At 42.5% G+C, this 25,000-nt stretch overlaps 1 protein-coding gene across 3 annotated transcripts; it reads right to left on the reverse strand.

Annotated features, from left to right (window-relative positions):
• Positions 1-1,160: 1,160 nt before the first annotated feature.
• PUS10 (pseudouridine synthase 10) lies at positions 1,161-24,671 on the reverse strand. 3 transcript variants are annotated; one of them, XM_032683043.1, is made up of 19 exons: positions 24,600-24,671; positions 22,818-22,954; positions 21,393-21,662; positions 19,740-19,826; positions 15,511-15,545; positions 14,619-14,730; positions 13,203-13,264; positions 10,795-10,840; positions 9,052-9,116; positions 8,575-8,660; positions 7,597-7,743; positions 6,721-6,846; positions 5,864-5,920; positions 4,907-4,983; positions 4,759-4,814; positions 4,516-4,633; positions 3,309-3,451; positions 2,473-2,572; positions 1,161-1,943 (listed from the first exon to the last, which is right to left on the reverse strand). In XM_032683043.1, the coding sequence occupies exons 1-19, from the start codon at positions 24,649-24,651 to the stop codon at positions 1,905-1,907; spliced, it is 1,815 nt and encodes a 604-aa protein (XP_032538934.1). In that variant the 5' UTR covers positions 24,652-24,671; the 3' UTR covers positions 1,161-1,904. The 3 variants fall into 3 exon arrangements, with proteins under 3 accessions (XP_032538934.1, XP_032538935.1, XP_032538936.1); XM_032683044.1 differs by lacking the exon at positions 24,600-24,671 and adding an exon at positions 23,941-24,322; XM_032683045.1 differs by lacking the exon at positions 7,597-7,743.
• Positions 24,672-25,000: the final 329 nt, after the last annotated feature.

Genomic DNA, 25,000 nt, shown 5'->3' on the forward strand with positions numbered 1-25,000 from the left:
CCCCAAGAGCTGCAGGGATTTGCATCATCATTTGGAGGCTTGACATTTATCGTGACTGGGAACTTTTGGAGGACCTCTCTGTGTCCTCAGCACACTGAGGACAATGTTTATAGCCTGGTTTATCTGCACTGGGATTCGGGACGTGACCCCCAAGTGCAGCAGGAGCTGCAGAGGGAAGTGCCTTGTGTGTCCTTGACCTACAGCAGGAGCAGCCCTTTCTCCTTCCCCCTTTGGCTCCATTCCCCCTTGGAACAGCTCTTCTCATGCCTGTTGTGCCAAAATGCACAGCCTTGTTTACATTTTTTGTTCCCTGTAGTTTATGGAATTTATAAATCATATTTCAGCTCACTCTTGAGTTTCAAGAAATCACAGTTGTGAGACTGAAATTCTCTTTTTGTTTGTTTTCTGAATTTGGTTTCTTTAGTTTTCCATCATTCATGACACTTCCTGTCTGGCAACAGCTTACTATCTGAGAACTACTCCTGGAATCTGTTGCTCACATTGGCTATAAGATTAAAACCAAAAATAATATTGCTGTCTGAATCATGCTCCTATTATTTTTGTGTTAGAAAAACTGGAGCTTCTGAATTACTTGTGTTGCAGAGGGCTAGGAAAGCACAGCACAGGCAGTGCAGAATTTTTCAAGATGATTTTTTTTAGGAGCTCCTTAAAAATGTATTTATGAATAGTTTTAGAGCCTCCAGCTCAAGTTCTCATGCAGCTGTTCTGGTCTGAGGTCCTGGCACCACTGAATTAAAGGGAAGACATCCCAGTCATCCTCCCTGCCCCCAAACAGTGGTTGGTCTTGGCAAATATTATGCTCTTTATTTCCAAAATGTTAACTAATGAAGAGCCCTTAAATTCCAAACCTTAATTTCTTGCTGATAGTTTAACTCTCTTCTGAACTTCAGGGAAGCATCTTCCCTAATGGATTAACATGATGCAGGTATAAAAGTGACTCTTCCTAAAGATGTAGGTGGTGCTAAGTAGGAAACATTTAAAATAAGCAAATTAAAAACCTCAGATCTTCCCTATCCCAGGCAGGTTTAAGTCTTCCAGGCATCCATCCAAGGTGAGGTGTTAGAAAAATTGTGTTATGCTGCTAAATCAAAGCTTTTTAATCCCTGTCTCTGGATTCCAGCATCCTCAGGTAGGTTTTGTGTCTGCCTGCACTTTGAGATTCTTTGGTATTCCTGTTTTTCTTTAGATCCCCATCATGCACCACTGCCAGGAGTTCCCAATCTTTTTATATGTGGTGACTCACTGGGGAATTCCTGCTCCTGGAGAGGACTGTGGCCAGGCTGGAGAGCTCACGAGGCCCCAGCTGTTGTTTCTAGGAAGTGTCGCCCATGTTTTTAAATTAGAAAAACTTGGTTTTAAGTGCAAAGGTTTCCTCTGAAAAATGTTTTTGCCCTTTGTGAGATAAATCTGCCCATCTCTAAAACTAACCCTGACCAAAAAGCAGCCAGCAAGGAGACTTGCTCCAGCACTGTCCTGCTGGCTTCAGTCTCCCTGGCTTTTGGGATTTCCTGCAGGAACAGTGCTCAGAAAGAGTTGGGATTTCAGGTAACTCAGTGCTACCTGCATCCAGACAAGGAAAGCTGTAGCATCCAATATAAAAAGAATTTCAAAAGAAATCTGGCTTGAGGGAGGGTTATCTTTAACTATAATTTATCAGGAATGCACTGGCTTCCCAAAATCTTTTTATGCGTGGAAGAAATTAAAGTAAGGCCAGAGACTGAACCAACACTACCTGGTCCAGAGTGTTCAAAGTAGATTCAAAGTCAGGGTATCCTTTGGCAGATCAACATGATCCAAGTGTTCCATGGAAACCCTTTGCACCCAGGCTGAAACACTTGCACAGTGTTTGGTCATGAGCTGCTGCTTCCTCATCCCTTGGGAAGTCAGTTATCCAGGGTCGGGGGCCAGTCGACGTCAACAGACTAGGAAAGGGGAGGAAAAAATCACCAGAGTTGATACTTTACACATATCAAAAGAGTCACAACTCCTTTTGCAGCATCCCTGGATGTTGGGCTGCGTTTCCAAAGTGCCCAGAACCGTTTGTTAGGAACGTGAACTGTCTCCAGCTTCTCCCCATCCTGCAGCTGGGCAGCCACGGTGTGAAAACAAACCACGTGTGGATGGATGGCACAGAAATATTCAGGTATTGGGTGGTGCAGGCAAGGCTTGAGTAGAAAACCATCACCTGTCCCCAAATCTAAACAAGGATAAGCTGATAACTAGTGTTATAAATTCATGATGTGTCCTCCCACCCCTCCCTGACACAAATTTGGAAGAGGAAGCCTGGCACGTGTGGCAGTGTGGAACAAACTAGTATTCTTGCATTAATATTAATTTTTCTATTAACTGTGCTAAGGAATGTTGATCCACTTGGAGCAATTCCGTGGAAAGCATCTCAAAAATTCAACCACCTCAGTAATTTCCAGGAAGGTTAAATAGCAAACAACTTACTTCCACATCCAGCTCCAGAATGTCAGCAGTTCTGTTCAGGAGGGACCCAATATTGGGCTTTGTTCTTCCAAAGTCTCCATGCACAAATTCTTTAATGTAGCTGGAAACACTGGCTAAGGAGAGATGGATTTTACAGCAAAGAAAGTAAAAGGGGGGAAAAAAAGGTGTTTTTTTTACTCTTAAGCCAGTTTTTAGTTAACATCTTGTTAAGCTTTAAAAGAGCTCCTAATTCCTGGCTTCTGACTCTAGTGGCAAAAACTGCACCACTGACCTTTATCTTCTGATTTATTCCAAAGTCAGGGGTGACTTTATGACAAAACTCTTAACTTGTAAGTAGCAGCAACCCACGGTCTGCATTGAAGTGCATTCAATATTGCAGAAAAGCTGATTTTCCAAGGTGAGAAGTTATCAGTTAAATTAAGAAAGTGTATTTTTAACCAGGACATTTCTATGGCTGTCACGTGCATTTAAACTATCAGGGTATTGGACTCAATAGTCCTTGTGGGTCCCTTCCAACACAGAATACTCTGTGATTCTGTGAGTGGTCAACACAAAACTCCACACACACAAGGTGGCACTTTGGAAGTGAAAACCTCGGTGTGGAAACTGTGCCGTATAAAAGCAAAGATCCTGCAGCAACACACGACTGCTGGAGAGCAGGGATTCCAAAACGCCGCAGGGATCCGAGCAGGAAACTCCCCGTGATCCCAGAGACTCCAATCAGGAGCTGTTTGGTGCCAGGGCAGCCAAGTGACTCCAGTCAGGAGCTGTTTGGTGCCAGGGCAGCCAAGTGACTCCAGTCAGGAGCTGTTTGGTGCCAGGGCAGCCAAGGATACGTCCCTGCCTGAGTCTTGAGGTGCAGGCGGAAATGGTGCTCGTCGATGTACTCGGAGCTCATGGTGTGGATGATCCGGCAGCGCACGGCCAGAGGCCGCCGGTGCAGAACACGGAGAGGGGTCTTCTGGTCCAGTTTTAATTCCTGCCACAAGAGAGAGTGAAATGTAACACACTGAACAGACTGTAGGAGAGTCACACGTGTTGTGAACCAATCCCATCTTTCTGAGTAAGCTTGAGACAGGACTCATTTTTTTCCAAGTTTATCAAAGGAGAAAGGACAGCCATCTCCGAGGCCTCGCGTGAACACAAACTAATGGAATCACAAATGCAGAGGAATAACCTTGAAATCTCCATAGCCCTTTGCTGGAATGACTCCAGGATTTAGCAGCTCGCCGAGAGCCTCAGGGCAAATCAGGGAGAAAAAAAAAAAAAATCCCACCCACAAAATGCTTTGTCTAAACTACAGCCAACCCCCTAGAAATAAAAGTGAGGGGAAAAAAACCCTGAAATGAGATTAGATCTCAGAACAGTCTTTTCAGAAGTTCATTCCCCACTCCCTTCCCAAAGGAGATGCAGCAGTTTGAAAGGCAACTTTTCAGGATTGAGGGAAGCTCCAGGAAAAGCCAACAGTTGTCTCCCTGAGCTGTGAGCACTTGCTTTGAGTTCATGGGGAAGAGCTGTAGGAAATAGTGCAGCACAACAAAAACTGAACCCCCTTCTCTATCAGCCCAACATCTGGAGAAAGTTCTCATTCCACAGTACGCTGAGCCTTCCTAAGGCCTCTTACCACTCTTTGTCACCAGCACTTCCAACTTGGAATTGTTGTGGCCGTGGGAGAGCGGCTGTAGAGCAGAACAAAAGCTCTGCCACTTCTGCTTACACAAAACACTGTGTAAGGTAAAGGAAGGGATGCAGGTGCCAGGTTTCCTCCTCTCCCATCCACTAATTTTGATTATTTGGTGTCTGGGAAGGTGAACATTACACAAGGATTTGTTGGCCTGGCCAACAGCTGGGCAGCTGTCCTGCTTGGATGACTGTGGTGAAGGAAAAAAAAAGGTGGTATGGAAGTCCCTACAACAAGAGAAACCCTGATTAAAAAAAAAACAAACACAGAGGAAGAGATATTATAGTATTTAAGAGTATTTAACTCTTCCCCAGGGCACCAGAACAGGTACTATTTAAATCAGCAACAAGAGCTCCTGATACCTTGATATCATCCAGGAGCGCGATGTCTTCCCTCTGGATTGCTTTGTCCGTCCATATTAAGGCACTGTAGGTCTTTGTCTTCTCCTCCTCACCTTCCTTCATACGACCAATTGCCTCTCTGCACAAGAGAAACTAATGACTCACTTAACACAAGCATAATTATCCCAGGCTGTGAGCAAGACCACTTGCACAAGTCCCAAAGTGTCACCCTGAAATCCCTCGGCAGCGCCGGGAAATACTGACCTGGTGACGAGCTGCAGGTCTCGAACCTGGATTTTGTCTGAAGAGTTATTAATTGCCTGTGATATTTTCAAAAGGAACCAGTTAGAGCTGCTGGGTTGGAGAAGGCAGCACGTGCTCCACGGGGCTCTGTGAGGTGCAAATGATTTACCTGCTGCAGCCTCTTCATTTCCTCGGCGGTGAAGTGGATCCTGCGAGGATTCACCAGCTCGATTGCGAAGGGCCTTCCTGGCATCAGGCACAGCCATAAAACACAAAAACATGAGTGTTCTAAATGAACACGGGAATTTACACAGGAAGGCTGGGAGGTGTGAAGCCTGGCTGCTGTTAGGACAAACAGGGACAGGACTTGTGGGCTTAGGGATGTGGCATCAGATGGGAGGAGAAGAAATGAGGGACTTTTTTTTTTGGCTACTAAAGCCCAGTTTCGGCAGCGAGTGCAAATTATGACTTCCCAGAAGACATCTTGTACAAGTCTGTGCTAATTAAAAAATAAAATAAGAAAAAAGTTAATTAGCTTATTTTCTGTCACCTACAGCAATGCCCAGGTGCAGGAGGATGTTAAATCCCTGCTCCCTCAGCTCAACATCTGTTGCCAGAGTTGTTCTCTCTGTGCTCGGGGCCAGGGACAATCCCCAGCACAAGCAATGCCAGGAGCCACAGCAATCAGACAGCAACTGAAACATGGAATTGCTCATTTTTACTTTTTCTTGCCCTCCTCCTTTGGCTGCAGCAGCTCCAGCATATTGGAAAGCAGCTGACCTTTCCAAAGGACCCAAGCTGAAAAAGAAAATAAGGCTCCCCCTACTCCACAGGGACAGTGAGGGAATTAGAAGGATCCAACAGCAAACAAGACAGGAATGAGTCTGACAGAAATGGCTTCAAAGCAGGGAGTGAATAAAATCAAATACTCCCAACCAGCTCTGCCTTTCCACGCAGCCAAGGCCACTGAGACGGCGTTTGGTCTTTGGGAATAAATATATAAATATCACTAAAATGTTTCTGAGATAAAATTTCAAAGCCTGCCTTAGCATTCAGCAAGATCCATTAAAACAGCTCACACAACCACTTAGTTTCTGCGTTTCACAAGGGATTTTCCAAGCCTTACCATTTCCTAGTGTCCTCACATCCACATCTTCTCTTCCAGAGGAAGAAAAATTAAAGCCTGTAACAGATTTAAACAAGGCAGGCGAGATTTTTATTTAATGTTTTTCATACCCCCTACAGCTTTAAAAGGTGAAATAATGTCTTTCTAAACTTGTTTGCAAAAGCTGCTTCAAAGAGTTGCCTTTACAGACACTTCAGGGACAAATCTGGGATATTACTGTTTATTCACAAGTTTTTTGATGAGCACTCCCAGTTCCTTGGCCTGAATGAGATACTCCAACCAGAGTAACACATCCACTGGGAGGAGAGGAGAGGGAAGCAGCAGGGTGTTCTCCAAAATGATATTTAAAGCAATTTTTCCTTGGGCCTTCTGTTGTTTTTAATTCCACAAGCAACGGGCAGTGATTATTTCATCTGGATAATCCCTGGATAAGCATTATGTGCACTGAAGAAAAGAAATGAATCAAGGTAAGAGACACGAAGGGCTTGAAAGCCAGGCAGATGTTACAAAATGCTGGTGGCAAAAAACCTCCTTGATACAAATCATTTTATGAATCACCAACCCATCAGAAGGTTGGTGGGGCAAAAACCCTGCTATACATGAAACCAACATATTTGCATCATCAGATGAGCTGAGGAGCTACTTTAGCAGGATAAAAGGATCTAATTACTCACAGATCACAGCTAAAAAAAAGTTTACAAGCTTTGACTTGGAAGGATAAGAGAGGGATAAAGAAATATTAGCTTTTTTCCCCTCACACTCTTGGATTAAGTGGGTGGGTACTAAGAAAACTCTTCTAAAAACTCTTCTAGCAGTGATGAAAAATATGTCTGGTAAGAGATCTCCTAAATACTTACTGTCTGCTTTGAATTCAGCCATGAGATGCTCTGAAATTAGTTCTTCCACTGAAGATTCCAGCTTCCTCTCCCCATCAATAATCCAGGGGGTCTGAGGTAAATTCCTGGAATATTTGTTATACCTTCCTGTAAAAAAAGAGCTGAGTTAGCTGTAATCCCTCTAAACCAAGGGACAAAAGTTTTTAACCCATTTAACCTTCATTGGAGTTTTGTGGAAATGACTTTACAGGCTCAAACTCGTTTTGTGGAAGAGAATTCCAGCAGCACTACGGAATGCCTGTGGCCTCATCCAGGAGAATTCCAGTATCCAGGACAGCCACTTAAAGGTGGGCTTGGAGAGCCTGTTGGCTGCAGTCCCACCTTCAGGGATAACCCTCCTGTATGGAGTAGTTCAGGTTCCAAGCCAAGTCCTGCCACTTTCTGAAGGCTTAAGGAGACAAATCCAAACTAAAATGCTTTGGCTCCCAAGGAAAACCACGTGAGGAGCAGAAAATCTCCACGATAAACTAGGAGGAACGTCAGGAAGGTAAAGAGATTGGCATCCTTGGACTGATCTCATGGCACCTCTGTGGCACAAGGGCTGCTACAACCAAAGAACAAGCCTTGGATGGCCAACACGAGCCTTTTTTATGGACAGGTTTGGTAAGAAGTGAAAAATATTCCCAAAAGCAAGGGCCTCATTCGTGTGAAACCTTGCAAAGGAGCTCAGAGCAGCTCTGTGCTTTACACTGTGCCTCTGACACCTCGAGCTTTTTGGGGGGGTTGTATCATATTTTCCTATCTTGAGCGATGTTTCCTTCTTGCAGAAAAAGCCACGCAAACAAATGGGGAAACTGAGTAACGGTTTCACTGGGGCAAGGAAAGGAGGTGACTCACCGTTCACAGGCAGCTTCTCACTGCTAAATTCTCCTTCCAGAAAATGGAAAAAGGAGAACAAGATAAGAATTTTAACTCTTGATCTGAACAAGAGGAGGTTTAAAAAAAAACACAGAAGGTGTTTCTCGGTTTGACAGCTCCCGAATCCTCAAAAAAAAAACCAAACCCCGAGCTGAGGTGGGAAGTGATCACTGAACACCAAAGGGAAGGTCAAGAGGGCAATGTTAACTCTGAAACTGTGCTTGCTAATTAAAATCCTGTCTCATTTAATAATAACAAAATAACTGCTCTGTGCTCAATAAATCCCATTTTGGATTTATTTCTTTGAAAATTAAAAAAAATCCTGTCTGGATTTGTTGTTGTTGTTGTTGTAGCAAGATAGAAACTGTAAATCACAAAGCCAATATTAAATGACATGCAGAAAGCAAACCCTCTTGTTCTTCATACAGATGGATTCTGATAAAACCATCCAACAAAGCAACCTAAAATAAAACAGTGTGTTTGGAAAAGGCTAAAAGGAACTGGGTATCTTGAATTCCCAAAATCTGTCTAATCAGTAATTAAAAAAACAAAAAAAAAAGGGGTATGTGTAGAACATCAACCAACCTGCCACTCACTTGTACATTTTTTCATTTTCCATTTTCCTGTAGCCAGGATTTTTATCATCCTTTTAAACACAGTGTGTTGGATTTAAATTACAGGTTGGGGTTTTTTTAATCTGCTTGCATGTGTTTAACTAAATTGTTTATACACAGGCCTGGGAGAAGGGCAGATGCTCCTGCAGGCAGGTGATAAAGAGGGGATCTGTCATTTCCTTCCCCTTTCAAACCCACCCACTCTTGGGTAGAGCTGGATTTGTTTCTTTGCCTCTTACACTTAATTACAGGAATTTACAAACAGAAGAATCTCTGGCTCTCGTGGCAGTGTTAGAAAGTTCTGTTCAAGATGACACAGCAGCAAATAAATTCATCACCTTACCAGCCACAAAAACTGCACCATTATTGCACTGAATTTCCAGAGCATCACACAGGTTCTCTGGTGAACTTGGGGGACATGGAAAATGCCTGTATTAAAAAAAAAAAAAGAAAAAAGAGTAAAAAAAATTACTAGTAATACCAAAACATGATGGCTTCTCACTGTGTGTGATTTTTACCATATTACAGCTCTTGGTGTTTAATTAAAACTCAACTCCTGACATTTTGGAAATATGGGCAGAAGTCTTGCTTATCTTACAAACTCTAAGGTTCAAAATAATCCTTAATTAAAAGATCAGGAATGATTTTCTACCACCAGAAGAACAGAAAACACATTTTAACCAGTAAACCATCAGAATTCAAACAACCAAAAGTTCTTTTATAGACACCCCACCGCTACTTACCCACAGAATATTTTCCTCCTCATCCTAATTTCTATACAGAAGCACAATACTAAGAACTAGTTTCAGTATAGACTTACTTGAGAAAATCCTCTTCTTTTATCTTCTCTAGGGCTTTTATAACTGCCATTCTGGTGAAAACAGACTGCACAGTGAAATAAAAAAATGAGTCAAGAACTAAGAAAAACAGAGAAAGGATATGCCTAAGGGAGAAAAAAAGCACTAAAATATACACAGTGTTGAGCTTTTTCACTTGGGAGCCCAGACCCAAATTTGCAAACTGGTTTAAAAACAGAATCCTAAATCCATGACCAGAAACCTAAATCACCTTATTTTTCAAGAATTAAGCACCAGCTTTTATCTCAGTGACAGCAGGCAGCTAGTTCTGGAAATAAGCCTGTTGAGGAGGCATCTGGTTCTGAAGTTCAAAAGTTGATTTGGGTCCTCCCAAAGGCTTTCTCCTCGCCAAGAGAAGAACCTTCCACATGAAGGAGTCCAGGTTCCTCAGCCTCTCCTCCCAGTCCCCTGGCTGCTGGATTTCCAATTTAATGGTGTCTTTTCTGCAAACTGGACTGGGGATTTGGGGAAAGAAGTTGAAAATACTGGGGCATTGTTTGGGACAATTCAAGTCTCTGCTCTAACACAGAGTTCCTGGGTGCCTTCAGGAAAGCTGCTCTTTGTCCTTCTAAGCATAAATCAGAGCTAATAGCACTTCTCTTCCTCATAGAACAGATGAACTGGAAAACCCTTAAAGTGGCAGCAGGTTTAAATAACTATCTAGAGCAGATGGCACAGAAATTTTCCCTCAGAACCCAGTTCTTACCCCACTCCTCTGACTAACACAGCCCTTGAAGCTTCAAGCCCAGCTTCTTTGTGAGGACAAACCTCTGATGGCTCTTCATTTTTGCTTTAGATTCCCCCACATTTTGTTGCCTGTGTGGTTTTAACAGCCAGGCCCTGCTGGCTTGGCTCCTCATGTGGGATTTGCCCCTTTTTCAAGGGAAGCAATGCAGCAAGTGGTGAGTTACAACAATACAACCCTTCTGAAAAAAAGACTTGCATTTATTGCTCAGGTGGAGTAGAACCAGCAGAATTCCTGGCTCAGTTCCTGCCTCTGCCAAACGTTGGTAGACTCTTCTCCAGGATGACTAAAAGGCCTTGCAATGGCTTCTGATAGAAGTCACTTGTTCTCCCTCTGATCACATCAACTGTCCTACTTACATCGGCTTCTCTCCAACTGGCTTTTTATCCCTCATGTCCTCTTTTCCATCAATGACTGTGTGTGTGCTCAGGGCCTGCAACAAGTGGCAAGGTCCCTTTTCTTCCCTCCCCTCCTCCAGAGGCAGAAGGATAAAACCATCCTGCCCATTTCATGGCTTTCAGTCACATCAGAGGACATGGGAACTGCAGTGTGATCACGTATTTCCCTTTTGGCTGCAGAGTCTCATCTTCACAATGTGCCTCATCTGAACTGTTTCACCCACAGAGAGCTGGAGGATCATCTTTTATGCTACTTTTAATGCATGACAATCAAATTCCTAGATCTTAAGGGAGGTATTTACAGAGACCATTCCTAAAATTACAGCCTGGAAGATGCACGACCTGAAGAAAAGCACCAAGCTCTCAGTTTTCTTAAGGTGAGAAATGTGAAGTGAATAAAGGAGCCAACTTTATTTTTCAGACAGCTGAAAACTAGAGAGATTTCTGATGAAGGGAAACCAGACATTAAACACTGACTGAATACCCAGGTAAGTTCTTTGTTGTAGCCACTGCTGTGAAATTCTGGATGTCAGAAAAGAAATACAGAAAAGGTGAGATCTTACCTGTTTGTTCTTTGCTGGTTTGAAACAGTCTGGACAGGCTGTGGCTCTAAATGCAGAAATGAAAATTAGCTGCTACTCTTAAGAAAAAGAAATAAACAGACAGACTCACAAACACAGCATGGAAATGGGTTTTGTACCGGTATCCAGGGTCTCGCTTCCAAGAGTTTAAAATTCACTTAATCCTAAACCACAAACAGTGCAAGGTGTGCATTGCTTGATCCAGAGAGAATCCCTGGACAAAAGGGTGCAAGTCTCTTCTGCCCTGACCAACACAAACACGTGGAAAAGCACACAACAAGTTTAGCTTTCAGTCCTTTCCAATCTTTCTTGATAAAGGGTACAATTAATATTTTCGTTCTGTGCAAGATTTGCTGCGATCTTGAAATCTGTGCTTGCTGCTCTTCCAGAATGCCCACTACAAACTCCAGACTCAAACCACCCCTTCTGGATGGGAAGATTCAATGTATCACCAAAAAAGTAACCCCAGGTGTTCAACACCATTGGTGTTTTGCCTCTTCAAAAGGAAACTCTTGGTTGTTTCACGAAAGCGAAAGCCAGGTCAGGGAAACACTTTTCTTGGTACTGCAGAGGAAGTTGCTGTTCCTATTAATGGATTTCTATGTATGCAGGCAGGAGGATTTCTGGATTTCTATGTATGAAGCCAGAGATGTTTTCTAACCTACAACCCAATTTATCATTTCTTGCTGGCGCTTCTCAACACCTCTGTAACTCTTTTGGACTCTGAGGAAGCAGCTCTTGCTTCCCAGGCCGGTGTGCAACACAAACGCTCTCTTCCAAAATTTTAGGATGGCCTTACCCTTAAACATAAATCTCCAAATGTGAACTAACAAGAGCCAGTTCAGTGTTCCACGAGCAACCAAGGGTCATTTCAGCCCACCTACTCTTCACACAGCTGTGTAGGAACAGCTTGAGACATGAGAAGCTGCAGGCACCATACTTGGAAATCCCATCCAGAAGTGTTCTCCAGGTTGAGACAAAGTCCTGCTTTGCTTCCATAAAACCCAAGAGTGTCATTTCTACTGTGACAATTGCCAAATTTCCCATATTTACATCAAAACCAAAGCACTGCCTCAGAACATGCCCAGAGCCAGCCTCTCACATTTGTGGGATGCCTTGACACCTCAGAAATGACTCTGTAATTAAATTAATGTGCTGTTACTTCAGGAAAGTGTCTCAAACCTTAATTGCTGTTTAAGTATCCTAAAAAGAGAAGGCAAATAAAGGGATATTGTCAGGTCACAGGGAAGAAACCTGAGTAATTGGAATGTGGAATGGAGCTTCCTTACAGCTTTCACCTCTACAGCACTAACACTGGCACCTTAAAGTGCTCCACATCCATCCTTCTGAAATGCCACAAAAAGGATGGAAGGACCAGCTGGAAATAGGAGTGGAGAGGTTTCAGAGGAAGGAAGAGCACTACAGAGAACAAGAACTGATGGAGTAAAACTAAATAAATAAGAACAAAAGGGTGCAGGATCCAGAAACACTTCAGTTTTTACAGGATTGCAGGTACCATTATTTAGAACTGTGGGTTGGGCCTACAATTTTCTCCCTCTTTTGCCCAGTGTTGAAGAAGCTGGAAAGATGTTCAGCAAACACTGGTAATCATTGTTCCTAATGCCTGGTCCATCTCCAAGCAAGCATTCCCTCATCCCCCTCCCCAAAATCAGGGAAATATATAAAGGCTGCAAAAGGAATCTCGGGTCTCAAGAAATTAATTCGCTGTTCAACAGAGACATCTCTGCCAAACCTCTTTCTGTGCTCAGATTTTAACTGCAGCAGGTGCAAGTTAACTGAGTGAAACTGAGGTTTTCCAGGAAGCATCAGCAAACAGGAAGAGTGAACCTAATTATCCACAATACACCACAGATTTTGAGAAATCAGATGAAATGGCAGCTAAATTCACAGAAATATTTTGCTTCTTTGTGTACAGCAGATGCCCTGCAGGGCCAGGCCAAAACTTCTGTTTGTTTGAATCAACCAGCTAAATTGGATTAACACATTTCCAAGCCTTCCCTCTCATCTGTGTCTCCTACAAGAGCAGGAAAACCTAAGCATGACCTCGAAAGATTCCCTCATGTGGTTTGAATTTATTTTTTTTAAATGATCCAGGCAATGACTTTGAAAAGGGCTGAAACTGGACAACTTATCCCAACGTTCTCCTTCCAGTTCCAATCAAAATCCTGGATGACTTTGCTTATTGGCATTAGAACACTGAATTAACCAGAGATGATGTAACTTCAAGCTCTGCAACTTTCTGTGGGCACGAGGAAGTTTAGATGCAGGCCCCGTCCTAGTTTATAAACACCTGCATCTGCAACAAATCCAAACCAACAACGTTGCGCAATATTTAGATAAAGATCTTCTGTTATTTATATCAAACTTACAGGAAACGGCACTCCTCGTCTGTCTCTGGGTGAGCAAAGACCACGCTGACTTCAAACAAACTCTAAATTAAAAAAAAAAGAAAAAAGAAAATAAAGAACGAGAAGGCGGTAATAGGGTTTTTTTTTTTAAAAAAAGCAGGGAAGATATTCTCAAGCAAAAAGAAAACAAAGAGGAAAACAGTAAAGAGAGAGAGACAAAAGAGATAATGACCCATTTATTCTCCATCTAAAGACTTCCAAACGTTTGCCACGGCAGCATTTGCATTTCTGAAGTCACCAAAGATTGTCTGAGAGCACTTCAGAGCCTGGAGTGACCCGCACACCCCCACACCGGGGGGGGTGCTGAGTCAGGGACAGCCTGTGCTCCAAGCCTATTACGGTCACTAAACTCCACCAGCCTTCTGGGAGAGCGTGGAATAAAGATAAAAACCCTGAGGTCACCACGGTAAAATTTTGTCAGGGGCTTCCTCTGCAATGACTGGATGGATGGCCTTGGGGCAAGGAAACGCAGCTGTGTCCTCATGGATTGACAGCTAGCCCAGGAACTCCAGTGTAATCTCAATTCTACCCCCAATTCCCTCCTTGGCCTTGGGCAAACAACACTCATTACTTCTGTTATTCAGACACCAGAACACCTCAAGAGGGCTATTGAAAAGATTGGCTAATATTCAAGTGCCTCGCAGATAAAGAGCGCTGGAAAAGCAACTTTTATGGCACAGGGATGTCTGCAGTGGCTCAGGGCTCAAGTGTTGGAGAGCTTTTGCCAACTTGGTAGGTAAGAAGTTTATTTTTTCTTGGATCATCTTCAGAGGAGCCGAGCGATTTATGATTCACTAAGACAAAAGGGGATGCTTTCAATTAGCACTCCTGGGAAAAGACAATCTGTAATTATTATGCAAGCAGACAAATCAACATAAAGACTAAGAATACTGAGAGTCCAGTCCTGGGGACAGCCCTTTGGCTGGTGACAAGTAAAACCTGCAGACTGCCTTGTCCCCAGCAGGAATTTTAGCCACCTTTGCAGAAATTTTAACATTCTGGATGCTGGTGCTTCTGAATTTGTCTGGCAGATCTCAGTGTCATGCTCAGTCAATGCATTTCAGAAATATTTTAAGAATATAAGTCAGAATCTGCAAGTTGAAAACAGTTTGAAAAAATATTTCTACTGTCTGCTTAGGGGTATTGCAGGTATTCCCTCAGGATTGACTTGGAGATCTCTGGTTAAAAGAATTTTCCCCCTTCTTCTCCCTACAGAAATTAAAAGAGCAATGCAACTTTATTTTCTGTTAATAAGGAAAAGGGATATATTTTCATTTTCCCCGTATGTGTAAGTGTATAAATATATATATATACACACACATACAGGAAAAAAAAAACCAAAACAGAGAAAAAAGTGTTTTCTTATTTATACAAAACCTTTCCATCAGCAGGAACACCCAGCTCTTCAGCCAACTGGGGGTGGATAATCCACTTATAAGCTTCCTTCAGCTGAACAATGTCATCCTTTTCCAAGGAAAGGCCCAGATTCCTGAATCACAAAGAAATAATAACTTGCACAGGGATCTGTCAAAGGTAAATACATGACATAGAACATTTCAAGAGGAACTTAAATAACTAGTGCCAAGTAAAACATTCATTTTTTTTCCTGTGGAAAAGGAGGAAACTGATGCCAGAGCTTCCTGGTAGTTGCAAAAGTTTTTCTCATCCAGAGATGAGAAAGAGAGATGTATTTCAAACCACTTGTTTGGGAACTTACAGAGCAAAAGAGATCAGAAACACCAATTAAGGTCAAACCGCATAAAAATATAAAAACCACATTAAAAACAGCTGCCATCTTATTCTTTGTAAGCACCAGGTAAATTTAGACTATAAAATTGACGTCAGGACTATAAAATCAACTTCTTGCCTGCTCATAATTTATACAGAGAAATGGTGTCTATAGTAAGAGTTCTTGTCAGACAGCAAAAGGAAGGACGATGAAAAATGAATTAATAATTTTAAAAAACGAATAAAATGACAGCAACTCCCAATTCTGAATTTCCTTATGATTAATTGTGAAGGTACAAAGTAAATTAAAATCTTGGCCCAGGACGTAGGAAGTGAGTCTAATATTCCACAAGTGTGAGCAGAAGCACCTTGATGTGAAAGCAACTGTCCTGACCTCGAAACTACGACATTAATTTCTTGGTTAGCATTTTCTGCATTAAGGAGTTTTTAATTTCTACTGCACTGGAAAACAGCAAGGAGTGGCTCTCTTTTCCCTAGATCTGGAAGAAGTGGGATGGGAGCTCCAAAAGCCACCACTCACCTCATCTCCTGCTTCACCCCCAGCCAAGCAGCTCTCTGGAGTCACAGCCACGCCCAGGGAGAAGAGAGAAAAGAAATAAAAGCAAGTGAAATTAAGGCTCAAAACTCCCAACAATCTGAGGAGGAAAACTGTTTTAAAAACTCAGGACAAAAGGGAAGTATTAAGAATTTAATGTATCTTTTGCATCAGAAGCAGAAAGATGGAACTGGTGTTTGTTTTAGTTGTAAGACATCACTTTGCTCTTCACCTCAAATCCTACCTGGCTTTAAAAAAACCAAAGATCAGGCTTCATTAAACACTTTGGAACTTGCTTTATATCTAGAAAAACATTATATCTAGAAAACATTTATATCTATTTATATCTATATTAATACATAGATATAATTTTACATCTATATAATTAATAAATCGTACACTATAGAGACATAGTAAAATATACATAATAAAATATAGTAATAGATAATCAAATATTTATATAGAGATACATCTATATATAGATAGAAACCTAAATGTATTTATATCTAGATCTGAATATAAAAATTCATATCTAGAAAAAGACTTAAGTAATTAGTTATTTACCATAATTAGCTTAAGTAATTAGTTATCTGCCATACAGAGAAAATGCAAAAGCGATTGTTTAAATGAATTGTATATGAAAATTGATTGACATAGAAATTAATAAACCCCCAAATTCAGTTAGCATCCATTATAAAAAACCACAAAATAAAAGACATAATTGGTCTTACAGTAACTACAAAGTCTGAGAGTTGCTCCCTTATTTAAAGCACACCACTTAGTTTAGGAGACAGGCTGAATATGGGACTGAAGGAATAATTCCAGAAATCAGAGGGAGCTTTTAGTACAAACACTTGAGTTCACTAATAATGAATAAGAAGCAATTAATAAAAAGAGAAAAAATCCCCTCAAAACTTCCTATGATGAAGCAACAACAGAAGGAACCACACCATAGATCTCTTTTACATGCTGATAGAGGAACTCAATCGAAAAAAAACCCCAAAAGTCTCTTATCCTTCCTTTGGTACACCTAAAAGGATAAAAGGACCCTAAAAAAAAGGGATGGCAGAGAGGGGACATGAACTCTGTTAGGTCCACGATACACAAACCCACAGATGCAGTTGTATGGATGGAATTGTGTTTGCTCAGATCCAGTGATTCATTATCCCACATCTGCAGACAGGGTGAGTAAGGCTGATTCACTCCCAGCATACTGTCATCTTGTTTGCATAATAACCCAGATAAAACCATAAACAAAAATAGCTTCCTCTTGAAATTCCTTGAACGTAACTCTGAACCAGAGAATTTGACAACCGCAGAGCGGGGCCTAGAAATCGGCAGTTTAAAAGGCTCGGCCACACCTTGATTTGGAGTAAGTTTGGTGCTCAGCAGGGTGGCTCATCTCACTCCTTTTCATTTTTTTCCAGGGGTACAACTATAAGACAGACAAAACTTCTGCCTGTGAGCAGCTCTGCTAAAATTTCACCTCCTCTCTCTTGACTTTCTGAGTTGAAAGAGAAATTAAAGAAATTAGTTTTTCCCCTTCAATTAAGAGGACACAACAGATGAGGGTACTGAGAGCACAGGGGCCAAAAGATCCCAAATTCCAAAACCCCTCTACTTTGTCCCAGCTGCACGTGAAGCAGGGGATCAGATCCCTCTACTTCCTAATTACTTCATGTTTGTGGAGTGGTTGGAAAATGCCAAATGCTCATTACAGAGCTCAAGCCTGGAGGGCAATGCCGAGCAGCAAATGCATCCCTGAAATCCAGGGGCTCGGGCATTGTATTGATTCCAAGCTGCAGGATATTATTGTGCTGCTGGCTGAGGGATCACGGTGGCAACAGTTGCAATCCCAGCCCCAGCACTGTTCCACTCGATTAGAAAAGAGCTTGGAGATGGGGAATTCCAGGATGAGGTACAGCCAGTCCTACAGGGAGCGATGGCTGCAGATGTTATTTGCATCCCTGTCCTTGGAGCAAGCACCGGGATGATGGATCAGGACTGAGGCAACACACAGAGCTCAGTCACCCTTCTGAAGGGCACCACTCACTTCATATTCTAATAGAGCTGTCTGACATAAACTTGGGACTCCTGTGTTTATGATTTATTCCAAGCAAATATCCTGCCTGTGGAAAGGGGCTCCTGTGCATCCCAGATACAAATACCGTGCAAATGGAAATTTTATGTCCCGCTCTTTTTCAGCTCCTCCGGTACATTTTTATCCTTGGCAGGACGACAACTCTCATCATTAAATGAGTTGGAGGTAACATTAAAAGGCAGTTTCTGGGTTTTTTGGGTCAAAAATATGTTGGAGAAAATCTCTGTGTCACAAAGGGCAGTGGGAGGGGGGTTGTCTTTGGGTGTCCTTTTAGGATAAGATTCCACATGTTCTTGCACAGAGCAGTTCCAAGAATTAAAAGCAGGATTTAACATATGACCTCTTTTCAACACAGAGCATTTAGAGATATTTTGATATTTGATTTTGACATCTGGACATATTGCTGCTTTTCTCTAACTGTAGAACAGGGGCTGTTTTCACCAATTATTTTTTTTACCAATTTTTTTTTTAAGTGATAAACAGGTGGTAAATAAACCCCCATGATTTTTAAAGTTCTTCCTCCACCATCAGCCACTTCCACCCCTGCAGCTGGAGCACACAAAAAGCTGGTTTAGCACTTGGCAAGACTGAAGGGATGGAATGGAATGGACAGCAGGAACTTCCTGATGCAAACCTTCTCCCAGTTGAACCCAAACTGTTTCCAAAGAGAACAGATGTGGTTTGGGAGCTTCCTATTCACTCATTTCACTCCATCTCTTCATTTCTGGCCCCACAGCACAACTTTTATTCCCTTGGCTGTCCCAGGCACCGTAGGACTGTTGGTTTGCTTGAACACAAGGACAGTGTGAGAACATCCCTCACCTGAACTGCAGTGCAACACCACCCTCTACCGAGGCTCCCTGGCAAACACCAGGTGCCTTCTGAACATCTCAGCTTCCACCAGGCAGAAAGCTGGAGTAAGACAGAGCACCAGAGGCACATACACGTGCATACACACACTCACCTTGCCTGAAAGTGCTTTTTTGGACATATTGGATGACCACAAAATCCAATGGCAATAAGGGCAGTTCATCCAGCCAGAAAGCACAAAGCGATTTGCTCTGGTCTTATTTTACCAGAGGCAGTGGCAGACGAAGCAAACACACCAATTATGCTCAATTTAAGATGAGAAGTAGAGAATCTTATGTTCAAGAAGACTTAGGAGCAGAATATATGATTGTTATCACGCTGGCATTTGCCCAAAATGCCAGAACTCACAGCACAAATCACCACTAAAAGTGTAGTAGTTATTTAACAAATCAAACTGCGTGGGATCAGAAGAGACCTCACCACAAGTTTATATATAAATCCAAGACAATCTGCCATGTGCACTGAGGCTTCTATCACATCTTGCCACAGCATCTATCATAAAAATTTACATGTTGCCCTTTAGAACACTATTTTTGCATCACTTCATACCAGAAAGTAGGAGAATGTTGTAAAACATCTGACAACTAAGCAAAAATTGGGGCTTTATTGATCAAGTTATATTATGCTTAATACTATCCCTCAATTAAAAAAAATTACCAGGGTATACACTCTTTCATATTATCACTATCCACTGTAATTAAATGAATGAAATGTAAGCAATTTGAGTTTGATTAAAATTGCCATAAAAATCAGTAGTTTCACAGCTTCAGATTTACAAATCTAGACTTCCAACAATGCCCAAGCTGGGTGATTATTAAAATGTTTATTTTCCCATCATTTAAAATGCTGAACACTTAAAAGTTCATCCTGAAATTCCTCTGGTTGTATTCTGCACTACCAATTACCATTTATTTCTGGAAAGGCACCAGCTGTGCAGTTCCACCTCTGGAAGATCCACAGGGCTGGCATCCAAAGGGAACAATACACTGAGGGTTTAAACAAACTCCTTTCAGGATTTCAGCTGTAAAATAACTCCTGGGCTAACTGGAAACCAGAGTGACTCAGACCCTTTGTTAATTAAAATAATACTCACCCACAAGGAAGGGGAGAGCAGATTTCACTTCCAGCATGTGGTTTTGGGTTTTTTTTTTAAACAGTAACAATTAAAAATCAAACCACCTCCAGCTTCTACATTCCACAGTTACTTTGTTTAATATGTGTTGAAGTTATTTAAGTTACTTACCTCCCTAACAGAGAGCTGGGGGGGGAGTGACACAGAAAATACAAAACTAGTGAACTGGTACTCAGCAGAATTAACTTTTTGGCACACCTGGAAGAGAAGGAGTTTAATATTAAACCATGGCAATGGCACTGAGTTGATATTCTTTATTCAGTCACTGTTAATTCATGTTAATACACATTCAGAGAGATGCTGAACATCCAAATCAGAGTAATCACTAATCACTCAGTGAAATATAAGCTTTTTTTGTTCTGTAAAGAAAAAAGTTACTAATAAACTGTACCCTTATGGCTATGAAATAACCAAATTCACTATTTTAAAGCCAAGACCAATTGTATACTGAAATCTGTGTCCAAAAATCTACATCACAGTGACCAAAGACAAGAACAGCTGACTCAGAGCATCTTCCTTCATGGCAGAGATAAATTAATTCTAGGACAATAAAAATGTCTAAGATCCTGGGACAAGACAAGAACAAACAGGTATTCCCCAGCACTAATTCCTTGAGAAAAATCATGTCTGTCCCTGGAAATAAAGTAGGATTCCGAAGACACATCTAACATTTTAAAGTGGGCCAGTGAGAACTGATGGCAAAGATGCCAACACACATGGAGAAGTCATCCAAAATGCCAGTGATTCTGGGGAATGTTAGAGAGGAATTCTGAGCTTTCAAGGTGAAATCAGCATCTTTACATATAAAATAATTAGGTTTTGCAGTGCCCTAACAAGTGCTGCCAGATCTTCCCTTGCTACTGAAGAGAGTAACTCAGAAACAAGTGTTTCTGTACAAAGATACATATTCTGCCCATGGCAACAAAAAAGAAACATAATGCACTGCAACAACAGAAACCATATACTCTGCTTTCTGTTTAGTCCCGTTTTTAGATACATTGATGCTATTAAACCAAATTCTTTCCTATTAAAACCCTGTTAAACATCTCAAATGCAGGTGGGAGTTTTCTAGCTGATATTTCAGTTTGTCACATGAGCAGTCTGAGAGCTCAGAGGTGATGTTTCTCCTAACTCTCATTTCCTCTATTATACCCACAATCTGTTATATCACCAGAACATCATCTTCCTCTGTGGCTCTCTAAATATTATTCCTACATAAAGACAGGTTCATGCTGTATTAAAGACATGGAGTTAAGAGAACAGCAGCTGATGACTCCTCGTTTTCCTGTCACATAAAAAAAGTGAAGAGAGGTCACTATTCACACCGAGGTTTTCCTTGGAACCTCAGGTTATCTCCTAAATTCATGTAACCATGAATGAGTTAATCCTTTTCTTAGGGAAGTGTGCTCCCTGCAGTCAATCCATTGCACCTGCACTGCTGTTTTTTTTTTAAAGAAGTGACACTATGACAAAGCCTGGGCGAAATCTGGTGCCAACACAGAAGTTACAGGTGTGCAAACACTGCCCAGGGGCAGGATGGAGTGGGATGGTGCCACCTACACTTCAAATACTCAAAACAGGTAAATGTTTTGGTTTGTCTTTTGGGTTTTTTTTTCTTTCAAAAGAAAGAGAAAACATACCTTTCAAAAAAAAAAAAACCACCCCAAAACTGCATGGGGTTTTAACCATCAGCTCTACACTGTGGGCCTCAACACAGACAAGCTCCAGAAAAAGGACCCCAGAAGACTAAGAACAGGGATTTACCCTTTTAACAAAGTCAGCCTCGCAGAACTCCTGAAGGATTCCCAAACACACGTTGCAAACCTTCCCAGCAGAGCTCTCCATCGCAGCATTCCCGTCGCTCTCCGAAGGAATCTGCGGGAGGGCTCCGTTGTGGTTCAGATCCTCGGGACCTTCTTCGGTGTCTTCAAGTCTGATCCTCTTACAAGGTGGGTCAACCACCTCCAAACAAACTGTGCCTTCTTCTTCTTCTTGATTCTTTTTCAGGAAGTCTCGTAAATCCTTCATCAAATCCTAACACAAACACAGGAATCAATTCTGTTGCTTTTATCTCTTGAACAAACACAATTCCATAAAGCAGCACTAAGCATTCCAGTTGAGCCTTAGTTTATGCAATTAACAACTTGGAATTTATTCCCAAAGACATCTTGAAGACACAATTAAACAGCTCCAAGCTGCATTTTTCTAAAAAACAGAAATTTCCAGAGAAACTGTTGCTCAATAGACTCATTTACCATCCAAGAACGAAAACATTTCCCAGACCTGACTTGCAGAAACACATTTATTTTTGCCTCATTGCTATTCCATGAAAATAGACATTTAATGCCTTCTTGTCATTTAGATTAGATTAGAAATTAATTTCTCTAACTCCATTAGCCCAGGAAGAGAGCTGGTTAGTATGGTATAAAAAGAAAATAAGAGCAGATACAGGTTGGGGGTGAAATTAAATACACAGACTCAGAACCTAAGAACTCAAAACTTAAGAGGATGTGCTGGTGAGGAGGAAGAATTTCTGGAAGGATGAGAGATAAAGACAGTTCAGAAAGAAGGATTTATTAAAAGGTCTTCAGTAAGAAAGTCAGCAGTTCCTGTGTTGTTGCAACTCACAGGAAAATCAGGTAGAAATGCAAAAGAATAAAAAAATGGCACACAGAATGAACACTCCTCAAATAACTGACAGAAAATGGAGAAGGATAGGGAAGAAAAATGTTAGAAATGAATTCTGGGGAGTCTTAACCTGAACAAAGTTCAAGACAGACACCAGCATAAAGACAAGGGATTAGAGCAAGCAAATGCAGATGTTTGAGACAGGTCTCAAAGAACCAACACAGAGAAAAAGCAAAGAGCCAAAACCAAGTCGAGGAGTTCCAAGCATAAGAGCAAAGGCAAGAAAGACTATGCACAGCCAGGAAAAATTAAAACAACACTGAATTTCAGCACTAGGGTCAGCTAAAAAGGATGTGTAATGACACTGTCTTTGAGTGAGTGAAAAAGAAAGCTTTATCCTTAACCTGTGCCCTGCAATTCTTCAGGTGCATCCCACTACCAATTCTACTGAAGGAAGAATGAGGCAAAAATGCTTGGAGCATAGCTGGTTCCTCCAGGGTAGTGGAAAGGACACTGCATCCATGTGCTCCCACATTCTAACCAGGAATACAAAGGCCAAACCTTGTCTGGATGTCTGTAAAGAGTCTGTGATCCCACACAGCAGAACCTCAAAATACATCGTGGGCAAGTGCCAGTGTTGAGCAAGAGCTGAACAATTGGTCTGTCCTTCTCTGTTAGTGAAGACATGCTGGGGAATCCTAAAATTCCAAAAAGAAAAGGAAAAAAATAAATCTTAGAATAAACACAATTCAGCAATTTAAAATAACTGGATTTAAAATAACTGGATTTTTTTTGATCCTCTAAAGAAAGTTTAGGGTACGTTTGTTTTAAATCACAGGCACAAGAGAAGTGGAAGAGCAACCCCAAACCACCATTGACTGGAGGAAGAGCTTCTGTACTTCCAAGGTTTTTCCTAGAAAAACCTGAATTCGAGAGTTCTGGCAAAGGAATGCTGTGCTTTTGCCCAGTTTTATGTTGGATAAAGTGCATTACATGACATGTTAGTCTTTACTGAAAGAAGTAGGGTGGATCTAAGACATCTTAAGCCCTATTTAAAATGGAAATTCCTCCCAAAAATTGCAGAGCCTAAAGAATCAGTGTGTTAAAATCACAGGGGGGGGAAAAAAAGCCTCAAACAACATATGCCAGCCCCTTTTGCCACAAAAGCCCTAAAGGCAAAGGAAGCCTTTTCTATCCATTAGCCCCTGCAATTTTTTAAGATTTCTTATTTCCCATCCCAACACAGGACTCATGTTTTTGTGAGAAATCTCATAATGCCTTTTTCCCCCCCTAAAATCTTATGGCTATTTCGGTTTCCTGTCATTTTTTTCGCCCTTTAGAACAGGCCAAAATTTAATAATGGGATAGAATCCTCAGCATTTTTTGAAAAATATGGAAAATGAGAGATTCCCAGTGAGCTGCTCACTAGGGAAATTTAGGAGCACATAGGAATAACCACAGGTTCAATTAGTCCATTGTCACTCAAAGCAGGAATAAACAGGTGCCACAAGGAAAATCTGTGTGTGCAGGGCACATTCCTCTGCCAAGTGCTGCTCCTGCCTCCAATTATTTCTGGGTTTGGGGGATCCCTCTGACCTGGTGTGGTTTGGCTCTTGGGAAACCTTAACAGATCCTTCCTCCAGTGTCTCTTTGAAATTTAATATCCAATCCTGCTCAGAAGTACCTGGCACAGAAATATTGGAGCCGTGGAAAAACCTCTACAGCATGGGAAGAGTTATTAATTCGATGATTTTTTTTTGTCCTGGATTTGGATTCTTTATGGGAAGCTGTAAAAATCCAAGGGCTACCTGGAAAACTTTAAATCCCCTTTCAGCAAGAAACAGCAAACACGAACAAATAGGCTTTTAGGTAAAACGGCCAGTTCACCTTTATGAGAGTTAAATATTGCCATTGTTCGACACATCAGGACAAATGTGGTGATATTGGGGATGTTTTGGGGCAAGGAGGAGGGGGAAGGAGGTGGAATCTGTGGGGAGGTTCAGGACCCCCAGCCTGGCCCAACATCTCAAGGCTGGGAGAGGGAGCTCAGCACCTTCAGAGCATATCTGAGGGAGGGCAGCTCAGTACCCCTATTCCAGCCCGAACCCCGAGGATTTGGGGGTTCGGGACCCCCGATCCTTCAGGGCTGAGGGGACCCCATTACCCCACACACTGAGGCGCCGCGCACGGGCTGAGACGGAGGGATGAGGACAAACGGGGCCCGCTCAGCACATGGCCGACCCCCTCGCAGGCCGGAGACGCCGTTCCCGTTCCCGTTCCCATTCCCATTCCCATTCCCATTCCCATTCCCATCCCATTCCCGGTCCCGCTCCCCTCGCTCACCGCTCGCTCCGCGGCCCGGCACAGGCTCGCTCAGCTGCTCTGCAGAGCGCATCGCTCGGCCGGCGTGGCGGGGCTTCGCGCCCGCAGGGCGGCTGGGCGAACAGCTCGGCGCTCCCACCTGACGCCTGGCGGCGGGCGGGCCCTACCGATAGGGGCCGAGTGAGGCCGAAGCGGAACCGAGCGCGCCCGAAGCGGAGCCGAAGCCGAGCCGAGCGCGCCCGAAGCGGAGCCGAAGCCGAGCCGAGCGCGCCCGAAGCGGAGCCGAAGCCGAGCCGAGCGCGCCCGAAGCGGAGCCGAAGCCGAGCCGAGCGCGCCCGAAGCGGAGCCGAAGCCGAGCCGAGCGCGCCCGAAGCGGAGCCGAAGCCGAGCCGAGCGCGCCCGAAGCGGAGCCGAAGCCGAGC

Source organism: Chiroxiphia lanceolata, chromosome 3 (assembly GCF_009829145.1).
Source record: "Chiroxiphia lanceolata isolate bChiLan1 chromosome 3, bChiLan1.pri, whole genome shotgun sequence".
NCBI lineage: Eukaryota > Metazoa > Chordata > Aves > Passeriformes > Pipridae > Chiroxiphia > Chiroxiphia lanceolata.

What these genes read in the sequence shown, in the direction of transcription:
- PUS10 (XM_032683043.1), bottom strand. Translation starts at nt 24,651, where the DNA reads ATGCGCTCTGCAGAGCAGCTGAGCGAGCCTGTGCCGGGCCGCGGAGCG. An exon ending in AAAGAAGAGGATTTTCTCAA is followed by an intron (nt 8,661 to 9,051) that starts GTAAGTCTATAC and finishes TTTTTAATACAG; the next exon opens with GCATTTTCCATGTCCCCCAA. An exon ending in TGAGAAGCTGCCTGTGAACG is followed by an intron (nt 6,847 to 7,596) that starts GTGAGTCACCTC and finishes CTTTTTTTACAG; the next exon opens with GAAGGTATAACAAATATTCC.